General features: G+C 46.9%; 1 protein-coding gene across 1 annotated transcript; it reads left to right on the top strand.

Annotated features, from left to right (window-relative positions):
- The first annotated feature begins 2,100 nt into the window (after window positions 1-2,100).
- On the top strand, window positions 2,101-3,544 carry LOC119343817. Its single transcript, XM_037614602.1, has one exon. It carries the CDS (start codon window positions 2,138-2,140, stop codon window positions 3,230-3,232), a length of 1,095 nt encoding a protein of 364 aa, XP_037470499.1. The 5' UTR covers window positions 2,101-2,137; the 3' UTR covers window positions 3,233-3,544.
- Window positions 3,545-13,281: the final 9,737 nt, after the last annotated feature.

Consider the following 13,281-nt stretch of genomic DNA (forward strand, 5'->3'; position numbering starts at 1 on the left):
GGAGGGCCCTACGCCGACATTCCCAATTCCCTTTGTTAGGAGGGAACTGGACGATCCCAATTTCAAGTTCCGGCTATTATGAAAAGAAATCTCGCTAAATCAGTTAGCCGAAAAACAATTAATTGTTATTTTTCTATTTATTTTTACAACAAAGGACCCACCTGCTAGACACAAAATAGCACACGTCAAGATGGACGAGGAGAAGGCTGCGAGTGTGGGGCAAGGATCCGTGTAGTTGTAGTATTTGTAAAAATTCGATTTGTATTTTCTTTATCCTTTTGTAATTCTATAGCATGGCTTGCACTCTTTTACTTCTCAAGGTTTTAATGAGACAGAAGCAAATAAAACTCTATATTTATCCCAAAGAAGGCCATTTTGCTCAAAGAAAAACAAGGCCAGCTTTGGCCTGATATACTGCTAGAAAGCTAGGTAGTTCTCAAAAAAAAGCTAGGTTTCCTAAACAAAGAGAATCTGCGCGGCTCCAGACGCGGTGTCTCTTCTTCCTCATTCCACAAGATCTCCTCACACCACCCGCCTCCGTCCCCCTTCCTCGACGGCTCGCTTTCGTGGCCGCCGCCCCCTATTAGCGCCGCCTCCCTCGCCCCGCTACATTGACCTCAAGCCGTTTGCTGCCGCGAGGAAGGGAGGATTTGGCCGCCGAGGAATTCGACAAGGAGCCGCTTTCTGCCCCTCTATAGCGAGCCCACGGCGGTTGCAGCCGGGAAAGCGTAGGTGAGGAAGGGAGGAGTTTGCCGCCGGCGGAGAACCGAAACGGCGCGATTTCCGGCGTTGATTCTGCCTTCCAACGGCGTGGATCCATCTTCATTTCAGATTTTCAGAGTCGGAGAGGAACTGTTTCCACCAGCCACCAGGAGTCCAGGATTCAGGAATCCGAGACCAAGCGAGAGTCCAAGGGGAAAGTACCCTTTTTTTAGGGTCCCGATAACTGCCACACGTGTGGTGTATCGGGTAGTTGTGCCACACGCCTCGTGTGGCATGGACAGCAACCAGCCCACACACCTACGTGTGGGCAAAACAACTAATGCCCACACACATCTTTTTTTTCCTCCTGAACCCTCTCACACGCGTGCGTGTGGGCGAAGTTGATAACGCCCACACGCCCGTATGTCAGGCCTCGTACCCTTCTGGTCCCGCACGCGACGCATGACGCCCACCGCGCGCCCGCAGTTGCCATGGTCCAGACCCTCGTCCATGTTCGTTTATCTGCAGTTGCCATGTCGCTGAACTACTGTTGCCATGTCGGACAACTGCAGTTGCCATGGTTGCTCAACTACAGTTGCCATGTATGGTCTGATCTAATGTAGTTGCATGATTTCATAACTTTAGGAGTTGCCACATACTAACACTAGGCAGTTGAGAGAGTTGCCATGTGCTCACAAGCATGCTAGGGCAGTTGCCATGTAAAAAGAAAGAGTTGCCATCTGCTTACGTGCACGTTAGGACAGTTGCCATGTACGTGCACGTTGGGGCAGTTGCCATATACCATGCAAAAACACATGGCAACTCGGTAAAAGACAGTTATCATCTGCTTACGTGCACACTAGGCAGTTGTCGTGTACCCTGCAAAAACACATGGCAACTCGGGTAAAAAAAGAGAGTTGTCACCTGCTTATAAAGCACACTAGAGGCAGTTGCCATGTGCGCTGCAAAAACACATGGCAACTAGCAGCTTATGTGTGGGAGAGAAGACGGGCGTGTGGGCGAGATGGCAAATGCCCACACACCAGCCCTTGTGCGTGACTGAAAACTGATGTGTGGGTGAACTGCTAAACGCCCACACACCGGCCCCTCCGTGTGGTAAAACGAATGTGTGCGAACTATGTCACACACCACACACACGCCTTGTCCTACGTGGCACAGAAAATCAGCCAGATTGTGTCAAGATTCGTGCATATAATATTGGATGGTGATGGATGCGTGTGATCGAGATGGTCAACGCCCACACGTGTGGGCGTTAACATTTCCGTTTTTTTATTCTTCTTTCGATTCGATTCGGACTGAGGAGCTGGAACCGTCCTTGGACAACCCCATTATTAAAGTCCAACAAGGGGCTCGGGCAACCAGCTCCGCCGGTCCGGACGGAGAAATTTGCCGGCAGAACAGAGATCGCTGGAGGATGGCCGCCGGCAACCAGCGGAAGTGCCTCTTTGTGGTGATCAAGGATAGAAAGCCTGATTATTTTGTGTGCAGCATGAACATCGAGCATATGTTCCAGTCCGGCCCCTCCAGAGGGGCTGCGGTAGAGATCCGCAGCCTCCCCAGCCCCATGGGGCAGATCCCCAAGCCCCTCCCCAGCCCCATGGGGCAGATCCCCAAGCCCCTCGCCAACCCCGAGCGCATCGACTTCGCCCTCGCCGGCGACGGCGCCACTTTGGTGGGCGTCAGCAACCTCAAGCGCACCGTCTTGTACGACACGAGGTCAGGAGCCACGTTAACGGGGCCGGAGCTCCAGCACGACAAGACCGGCGGCACCTTCGTCATCCCGCTGGGGCGCAGGCTCTACGCGCTCAAATGCCGTCTCAACAGGTCTGACCAAGGGAAGCCCTCCGGCGAGGACTGCGCCCTCCTCATCCAGGACGCCGGCGGCACCCGCCTCAGGCTAGACTGCTCCTCTAGCTCATGGCGCACCCTCCCAGAGCCACCGCCCGACTTCCGCTGCCTCAACGGCTTCCAGATAAAATGCCAGCTCGCCGCCTACTTCACCGCCGGCGCGCGCATCTGGGTCTCGGCGGAGGAGAGGGGCACCTACTCTTTCCACACCGTCCGCCGCGAGTGGCGCAAGGAGGGCGACTGGCAGCTGCCCTTCCACCACCGCGCCGTGTTCGTCCCTGAGCTCCACAACCTCTGCTTCGGCCTCTGCTCCAAGGACCGCTGCCTCGTGGCGGTCGACGTCCAGCAACCGCCGCCGGTCGTCCGGTACAAGTGGGAGGACACATTCCCGAGCTGGGCCCGTGAGAACGGCAACGTCTGCGGCCTCATGCCGGAAGGCAGCCTGGTCTACCTCGGGGACGGCAGGTTCTGCATTGCTTGGACTGTCTTGATGATTGACAGGGTCGATGGCCGCCCGCACTACTTCATCCACTTGATGGCCGTGCAAATCATCAAGACTTCTACCGGCTCCGGCTCCGGCAAGAAGCAGCTGAGGATGGTCAAGCGCGGAGTTTGCTGCTACGAAATGCCAAGCCATGGCCTCATGGCTCATGTTTTTTAACCAAACTTGTATCCTTTGCACGAGGAACTGACTGGTTATTGGAGGTCGCTCAGCAAATCCTTGATGAAGCAGCTGCAGATGGTCAAGAGGGGATGAGTTCAGGTTCAGGCTATTAATGGTGTTGTAGTACGTGTGATATACCAACCATGGACTCTGAATGTTCAATCTTCCCTCAAACTTGAGAGGTTGTTAGTTTCCAAACTTTCAATTTTTTGTATGCTGTTGTTGCCTTGTTGGGCAGTGAAATCTGTTGAAGGTAGGTTCATTGGTCGGTTAGGTTTTAGTTCTTTTTTTGGACTTATTATTAGGTTATCTGAGATATATTCAGTGAAATATGGTATCACACGAAAATCATTGGCAGCTTATTCATATGCAGTGTTCAGCTAATGCATTGACTCTTTGGGTTATTTCAAGAATCTAATTCCTGAACGCTGAAGCCGATAGGAATTTCTATATATCTATAAAACGAAAAACATATATCGGAGACCATACAATGTCCAATCACAAAAGACTTGTGAACAGAGGAAATGTTGATAAAGTTTTCTCCAGACTTCTACTTCATTAATAAATATCGAATTCTTTCATGGTCTTTATGTGTTGGCACTCTCTTTTTATGAGGTTTTTCCGAAGAAAGTGTTGCGGATCTTTGATTGAGAAATATCTTCATATCAACTGTTGATTCTCTCCTGCCCCCTCGAGGGTCAAATTCTTCGGATGGCTGCTCACTATGGCTCGCATCAACACAAGGGATGTCCTGCTCCGCAAAACTATCCTCGCTGGGTGTCCCTGCTGTCCTGCTATCCTGGAAACGGCTGATCACCTCATGTTTGAATGCCCGTTCGCTGTGCGGTTCTGGCGCTGCATCGGCGTGTCGCGGACCGGTGCCTCGGTCAAAGCGCTTCACCTGCTGGATGCCTCCACCGCCGTTGGCGCGGCCTCCCCGTCGGCCTTCATCCTTCTTTGCTGCTGGCGCCTGTGGCAACGAAGGAACGATGTGGTCTTTAGACACGGATGCCCGACCCTTGCAGCAACCCTCAGATGCTGCAGGGATGATGATGATGATATGAAATAGATTCAGGTGGTTGAGGGGCTCTCCCCTCCTCCCCAGGTGAAAATTCAAAAAAAAAAATGTTGAGAATTCCTCTTGGAGTATGATGTTTATATTGTACGTATATGGCGGCTAAGCGCATATTAGCTGTGTTTGTCTGAGTTAGACTGAAATGGCATGAATGTACAGTAATTAAGCTTAAATTAACTGGTTTTAACTTGAATGATTGGAAGCTCTGCCACAGTCTGGTTTCCTCTGAATTTTCAGCATTTTACTTCTGCCCTGTACGTCGAAAGCACAGTTTCAAAAAAAAAAACTGTTTATTACGTACATCAGACAGTAACACAATGCTTATTGGTCACACCAGCTTTTTGTTAATACTGTACTATACAACATCATCATCGCGATCTCTCGAAATGAAAGAAGAAAAGATAATGCACCCAAGAAGAATAGGGTCGCCAGGATGGCCTGATGGCGCACACGAGAAGGGACGGCGTGTACAGCTTGACATGCGTGATCCAGTCGCCTCCAATAATTTGGCTCGCCAGAAGCCCAGCCAGCTTTCCCGTGCAATCCGTAGCCAATTCATTGGCGATGCGCAGGCGGCCGATTTGTCCCTCAAATAATTGGCGCGTGGTTCAAACAGCTCCTAAAAGCCCTTCTTCTTAGGGCATGGCCAACCCGCAAACCTCCCGCGAACCTTCGAACAGTGCTGTCCGAATCGTGGAAATTATCCAACAGCGATTTATATCTGTTCGTTGCGCGATTCTGACACGATTTTTCCCGCAAATTGGAAACAAAGTGTGGGAGGTTTGTGGGAGTCCGGACACCCGAAACGTAGGACTCCGACACCCCCGTCTCACCCAATCCCCCCTCCCGGTTCAATTTCCTTCCACTTCGCCCATTCTCCCCCTTACTTTGCACCCGCACCCTCCACCTCCGCCGCCGCTGTAGTTCGTCTTCGACGGTCACAGAGGCACTGTCAGACGTCCGCAACCAGCACCGACGCGCCTGCTTGCCGTTTCGACGGAGCTTTTCACCCTGGAGTCGTTTGTACCCACTTACAGGCCGCCCCCAGTCGGCGACCTCCATTACGGACACCACGCTCGGCAGGTGTTCGGTCAAATGTCATTGAGCTTATTTTCAAATGCTATGTCCTTTTTTAGAGTATGAAGGATGGTGAGCTACTCGACCATGGGGATGAGTTGTTGTATGATGCGTGGCAGGAGCAGAGTGGAGCCCTTCTGGGAGCAAGTGCATGAAAACTTTCATGCACGAAAGCACGTTGCGCCCTACGACATCTACATCATTCAACCACGTAAAGTGAGGTTGTTGTCGTGTCGCTGAAGCGCTATCCGGATCAGCATCATCAAGTTTTGCAACTTGGTTAGTCAGCTCGAGGCAAGGTGGCCATTGCACGCGGACATGGACGAGATCGTAAGTTTTACTTCCTCTTGCTCAACTTGTTGATTGATTCATTCACCCGCACCCTCCACCTCCGCCGACGTGGTGTACCATAGGACAGAGGGATGGCCATTTACGTGCACACACTGCTGGATGAAGCTGAAGGAGGAGTTTAATTATGTGGAACGACATGATCCATTCAAGTAAAACTTGCTGGAGATCCGGGATCTAGTCGAATTTAAGACATTGTTGTACTAGACTTAATTTGTACGCTACATATGGATGATTTGTACTATTTTCTATCCGAACTTTGATGAATATCGGCCAGTTTGCATAAATGTCGTCCGGTTAGTTAAAATGCGGTTTGAAATATATGTGGCTAGCGTTGGACATCGTACTCCCGCATTCGTGTCTGCGGACTGATCTCCCATGTCCGGGGACGAAAGCGATGGGATTTTTGCGGGTTGTCGTTGGAGATGCTCTTATTCAATGAAAATGGCAAACATATTGCCTTGTTTAAAAAAATGAAAGAACGAGAAAATCAGAAAATGTCATTTTTTTACATACTCCCCAGCCCTGGAGGCTACCCAGTGGCGGAGACAGGGGGACCAGCAGGGGCCCTAGCCTCCCCTAATAGTAGAGATATAGTGCTAATTTGCTGATGAATAGTGCTAAAATTAGTGATTAATTCCTGTCAAATGCATGTTTTCCATTGGCATGGCCCTGTCCAAACAGTTTTAACATCTTTCGATCCCGTTGATACAATTTTTCTGGCTCCGCCATTAAAGCTACCCTCATACAGTCATACTTGAAGGCGCCCGCTCACGTGCGCGCCAGGCATAGGCAGGGAAGTTAGACCTCCGCCTTTTTCCCTTGGTGCTCAATCGCCATACAATTGTATGCGCGTGCCACCTCACTCCTCAGCCGTGGCGAACGAGCCGAGCCATTGCTTTTTGTTTGTTACCTGGTTGTTTATCTATAGGTATATCTGGCCATGGGCCGGGCGGGCCGGGCTTGGGCCGGGCCTAAAAAAGCCCATGGCAGAAAACTAAAGCCCAGGCCCTCCCAGGCCCTATCAGCGAGCCTACTTTCAAGCCCAAGCCCGACACATCTCGTAAAAAGCCCTGAAAAGCCCTTAGGGCTTAGGGCCGTGGGCCGGGCCTCTTCCTTAAAATGCCAATATGCCAAGCCCAACCCCGTCCAGACCCTGCTGATGGGCTCAAAACTCAGGCCCAAGCCTGGCCCACGGATAAGCCCATCGGGCCTAGGCCTTGGATTTTAGGGCCGGGCCTAGGTGGGCCGACAGGGCCGGGCCTGAGATGGCCAGGACTATCTATAGGTCGTCCACTTGCCCACGGCCGTTGAAAAACACCACGGAACTTTACGTATGGAGTCGGCCCTAACATGTACAATGGGAGAGAACTCTAAAATAAATATAAAAAGTTAAAAATCAACAGAAAAAATTGGCATGACCTTTGTTAAATTTAGACATATTGAGTGACAAAACTTTGGCAAAATGGAACTTAATCAAATGCAAAGATGGTGACACTCATTATGAATACCTGTATCATGAATAAAATATGGTACACTTAAAAACATCTTTAAACAACTATAGAATGTGCGAACCAACCTGTGGTTGGATGGTTAGAGGGACTGTGGTATCTCAGCTCATCAGGATTGAAGTCCTGGTACTCGCATTTATTCCTGGATTTATTTCAGGATTTCCGGCGATGCGCATTTAGTGGGAGGAGACGTTCCCGTCGATGACGAGGTGCCTACGGTGACTTCGTAAATTTCAAGATGATACGCCGGCTCAGTCTTTCGGAGTTTATAGGAATGAGTGTATGCGCGGGTATATGAGCGCTTGCGTTTGTATTGTGTTAAAAAAAACTGCAGAATGTTATTAGAAAAAATATGCTACACTACATGTTATAACTACTACAAACTTTTACTAGAAGAAATATGCCACCCTACATCTTATAACAACTACAAAATATTATTGGAACAAATATGGTATTATTGCCAATCCCAAATTACTAGAAGAATATGTATTATAATTAATAAAAACCGTGGTTTTGGTGTGCGGCGGTTGCGAGTGGCCGTAGTGGCGCCCTGCCCCTCGCGACGCCGGCACTTGTGTGTCCATATCTACCATGGCGACAGGGGCAGAGAGAATGGTGCTTACTATGGTAGACAGCGAGGGTGGGTGCTGGCAACGGGGACGTCAAGTGTGGGCAGTGGCGACTGGTACGATGAGGATGATGGAGACGGGGAATGTGATGGCAGCGGAGACGGCGAGGACAATGGCGACATCGGACAACATGGGCGACGATATATTGGGGGGGAAAGAGGATAGGGTTTGTGGGGATTAGGTAACTCCCATGCGGGTGTGAGCGGTTTTGTGTAGGGACGGAAATCCGATGACGGGCCACAGCTAATAATCTACCAGTGGTGGGCACCTCTTTGTGCCCGCCGTGTCTCAATTTTTTTACAAATCTATTATATCATACAGTTTTGTTCTTTTCATCATTTTAGCTTCAAACTTTTTGTATGAATAATACACACCATTAGAAGTCCCAAGCTCAAACTTGGCCACTTTTTAAAGTTGGTTCGCTATTTTCGAATCATTAACAGATTTTTCGGCCACTAAAAGCTCTTTGGTTCAACAAAGCATGCAAACAAGCTCCAAATTGTATCAAACCTGACATGATGTCTTCATTGGATCAATGTAGTGTGTGGTAAAATTTTGATAGCATTACGAAGAAAACTTGATGCACTTCATGTACAAACCGAACACTCTCCTGTGAAGTGTCAAGGTTTCGAATAGAAACTGCCGCCTTCGACACACAACTCCTTTTGTCTTCATCATTTTAACTTCAAACTTTTCTATGAATACTACTCACCTTTAGAAGTCTCATGCTCAAATTTGGCCACTTTTTGTGTTGGGTTGCCATTTTCAAACTATTAACTGATTTTTCGGCCACTAAAAAGCTCTTCGGTTCAACAAAGCGTGCAAACAAGCTCCAAATTGGATCAAACCTAGCATGGTGTCTCATTGTACCCTGTAGGGTGTGGTGAAATTTTGAGAGCATTACAGAAAAAACTTGATGTACTTCATGTACATACCGAACATTCTTCGGCGAATTGTCACGGTTTCAACAGAAACTGCCGCCTTCCACACACAACTCAATTTTTCTTCATAATTTTGACTTCAAACTTTTTCTATGAATAATACACACCATTGAAATTGCATGCTCAATTTGGCCACCTTGATGGTTTACTATAGATTTTACGGCCACTGAAAAGGGCAAATTGCTCTTCAGTTCAACAAAGCTTGTAAACAAGCTCTGAAAGGGATCAAATCTCGCATGTTGTCTTCACCGAATCCCTCTAGGGTGTGGTAAAAATTAAGAGTTTTATGGCAAAAACTTGATGCACTTTGTGTATAACTTGAAAGTCTAATGCTTGAATTTGTTCACTTTTGAGTTGGTTTGCTACTTTTGAAGTATTATCTTATTTTTATTTTTCAGCCATCAAAAAGGGCAAAAAGCTCCTCGGTTCAGCAAAGCGTGCAAACAAGCTCTAAAAGGGATCACACCTGGCATGGTGTCATCATTGGACCCCTGCAAGATGTGGTAAAATTTGAGTGTTACGGCAAAAACTTGATGCACTTCGTGTACAAAACTAGACACTCTCCGGCGAAGTGTCAGGTTTCGAATGGAAGCAGCCGCCTTCCACACACAACTAATTTTTTTCTTTATCGTTTTAAATTCAAATTTTCCTGTGAATAATACACATAATTGGAAGTTCCATGCTCAAATTGACCACTTTTTGAGTTGGTTTGTTATTTTCGAAGCATTAACTGAGTTTCAACCACCGAAAAGGGCAAAACACTCTTCGGTTCAACAAAGCATGCAAACAAGCTCCGAAATGGATCAAACATTTTTATGTTTAATACACATCTTTGGAAGTCGCGTGGTCAATTATTATTTTTTTTGAAAAAACCCATCATGTATTAATTAACTTAAAATGTTCGTACAATCATTCATTACAGAATTAGCCACACAACGTAGAACAGAATTAAAAATAATTCCATCAGACCTATTATCAAAACTGAACTTAGCAATCTCATGAGCCACCGTATTAGCCCTCCTATTGATCTTGGATATCTGACACTTCACCGGTAGCTTCGAGACATTGACCGCCTCCTTTAGGTCGACAAGGGATGACCTGTCAAAGCAATCTCTTCCAAAAACAGAAGCCACAAAATCTATTCTGGGTTTATTAAATATGATTTTTCAAGGATTCTCCTGACTAAAGATACATGTGATGGGCGGTACATTATACTCGCCACTGCTAACATTTGGAAATTTTGGTACGGATTGCCGAACTACTGCTATAGCGGACAATTTTTTCGCCTGCCACTGGTGCATGATAAACAAGTGGCGAGCGCTTGTTTGTAGCCCGCCACTGCTGCTTTTATCCCATTGGAAATTTTGTAGAAGTTTGTGAGTGGCGGGTGGTTATTTTTTTCCCGACACTATTGGCAGCATAGCAGTGGCCAGCAAACTTTTGTACCCGCCATTAAAATGAGCCCACCTACAAGCTTTTTCCCAGTAGTGATGGTTGTGGAAGTTATAAATGGAAGAGGGGCTTTGGCAAAACAATCTTAGGAATAAGTATGTATAAAATGAGTGCCTCTATGTTGTAAAACAGAATGTGGGTGATTCCCAATTTTGTGGTTGGCCTATGTCAGTTAGAGATTTATTTTTAGTTATGTGAAGAAAAAAGTGGGTAGCGGGGAGCACATTAGATTTTGGGAAGATTGGTGGGTGGATGATAAACCACTCAAGCAGTCTTGCACCGGCCTTTATGATTTGTGTTTTACCAAAAATATCAATCTATCTGATGTTTTCACTAAAGGATGGGAACAATATAAATTCAGGAGAACTCTGTGGGGGGATACTATGACTCAACGGAATTCCAAGGTTGTTGTACTAATATAGATTTGGAAGATCAAAAATATACTCTAGGTTGATCTTTACTGCTGATGGTAAATACTTTGTTAAATCTATTTATAACTAGTTGGTAATTAGGGAAACTCTCCTTTTAAATTCTTTGGAAGATCAAAATTGCCCCATAAATCTAAGTTTTCATGTGGCTTGTGGTTAGAAATAGTGTGATCACTAAAGATAATTTGCCCAAAGGAGGGTGCAATGGAGACTCCAAGTGTAGTTTTCGTGGGGCTGAAAAATTCGATTGATCATCTGTTTTTACACTGCTCTGTTGCTATTCTTTGGAGTGTATTGAAGTGTTGTTTTTGTTTGAGTTATGTTCCTACGGATATTAAGAGCCTTTTCATCACTTGGTTCTGTCTATTTGACAATATTAGAAAAAAGGAAGATATGTGTTGCTATTTGTACTTTGTTGTGGTCAATTTCGACTTGTAGTAATCATACTTTTTATATCAAAATGGCTGCTAATCCTTTGTGTGTCTGTATAAAACATGTCATCTTATTAACTATTGGTCAATTTTACAAAAAAGAAAGGAAATAAAGGTGAGCTGGATTGGGGGTAAGGTTTCTAGAGCGAGTAGTAGGTAAAATGTAGAACACTGTGCGAGGATGGAACCCGTGGTGAGTGAATTGCAAAAAATATCGACACTTCAGGCAAGGTTTGCAGGAACCACACATTTATGGAATTGTGCCAAAAAGCACTAATTTTTTTTCTAATTTTTTGCAAAAAACACTAGTTGGCGGCTTTGGTCGTTTTGATGACGATTATGACAGGTGGGTCCCAGAAATGATGACGTGGCGTAACTGTTCATCTTGGACGTCGTTATAGATAATTTTTTACCAAAAACTCCCTACCTTCCTACAAAAAGAAAAATGGCCATGGGCAGAGGAGACGCCTCCGCCGTGTCCTCCTTGCGCCGCCCGTCCCTCGCCGGGCCGCCTCCCCATGCCCTCCACCGCTCCGACCTTCGAGCTGACCCGCAGCATGCCGCATGGCCGGCGCCGCCGCAGCTCGCGGCCGGTGCGGCTGCTGCTCGCGCCCGTCGCGGCCAGCGCATCTGCTGCTCGCGCCCGTCGCGGCCGGCGCATCTGCTGCTCGCGCCCTTCGTGTCCGGCGCCGCTCCTGCACGTACGCACCTCGGCCTCCACCGCGTATGCTCGTGCCCGTCGTGTCCGGCGCCGCTGCTGCCCGTGCGCACCTCGGCCTCCACTCCTCCGAGCTCCGAACTCACCCGCCGCATGCTAGCAGGGCCGGCGTGCTGCTGCTCTGCTCGCCGGGCAGCCCAAATCCAAATCTTGGACTTGATTGCTTTTTTGTTTTTTGATTGAAGGGCTTCCATGTAAAATTACAGGGAGTGCTTCGTATATCTGTAAATCCCTCGTCTAACGTCGTCTATCACGAACCGTTACGCCACATCAGCAAATGCGGGACCCAGGTGTCATAATCATCATCAAAACGACCAAAGTCGCCAACTAGTGCTTTTTGCAAAAAAATATGAAAAAAATTAGTGCTTTTTGGCACAATTTCATAAATGTGTGGTTCCTGCAAACCTTGTCTGAAGTGTCGATGTTTTTTTACAATTCACTCAACCCGTGGGTGATAAGATTTACTGGTGGCTGGTTGTGCACATGTTGCTCTTGAAGACGCATCGTTTCCATTGTGGATGTCTGGCTCTAGACCTAGTCTTCCTTTTACTCCACTAGATGACCCGGTTGCGTCGATGGCGCAAGAAGCCAGTTAGAAGTGATGTTAGTAGTGAGTAAGTAGGGGATGTAGTTGGAAATATAATGTAATGTGGATTGTATTACAGAAACACATATATAGGCAAAGTGACAACTTATTTAGGTTAGCATTGTAAACACAAGTAAAATATACTTGGACATAAAGATTACAAATACATACATAATTTACACAGGGTTTACAGTGGTAACACATTATCATACATAATGTAGCATGACATAAAGTCAAGGGATTAGCTAATAATGAAAGAAGGTGTGGAATTAGTTCAATACAACTTATTTACACTGCTTCGATGAAGCACGGGACTAAACCATTTATAGGTAGCTATATTAAACAGCGTTCCTTGTCCAAATGGCGTCTGGTTTGGCTCAGTTTGTTGTTGTAATGCGTGGATCTGTTGAAATACAGTACCTAGGATCATTATCTTCAGTGAACTTGTATGTAGAAAAGAGATCTCTCAAGATGGCATAACCTGAATAGAAAAGCAGGATAAAAAGGCAAGTGATCTGTTATGGGTATAACCATTGGCAAGAAGGCACAACCATAAGTGAGCAAATCTTGGGGACAAGCGGGGGCATACAGACATAATCTTCAGAACAGCTAACATTGCACTGGTAGTAATAGATGTATTAGGTAGCATGGCCGAACGAATATTTACAATGGATAGAAATAGTCATTGAGGGGCAGGGGATAGCAGGAAAGGCCAACAACGATATTAAATAGGGAAGTGTATCAACAGAACTTTGACATGGCTCTATGAGCGCCAAAGGGTGGGTTTGCAAACACGCTAGAAACGTAGTAGAAGTGTGTTCAAAAGGGTGCAAAGACAGGTGCATGCAGG

Source organism: Triticum dicoccoides, chromosome 1A (assembly GCF_002162155.2).
Source record: "Triticum dicoccoides isolate Atlit2015 ecotype Zavitan chromosome 1A, WEW_v2.0, whole genome shotgun sequence".
Lineage (NCBI taxonomy): Eukaryota > Viridiplantae > Streptophyta > Magnoliopsida > Poales > Poaceae > Triticum > Triticum dicoccoides.

What these genes read in the sequence shown, in the direction of transcription:
- LOC119343817 (XM_037614602.1), top strand. Translation starts at nt 2,138, where the DNA reads ATGGCCGCCGGCAACCAGCGGAAGTGCCTCTTTGTGGTGATCAAGGAT.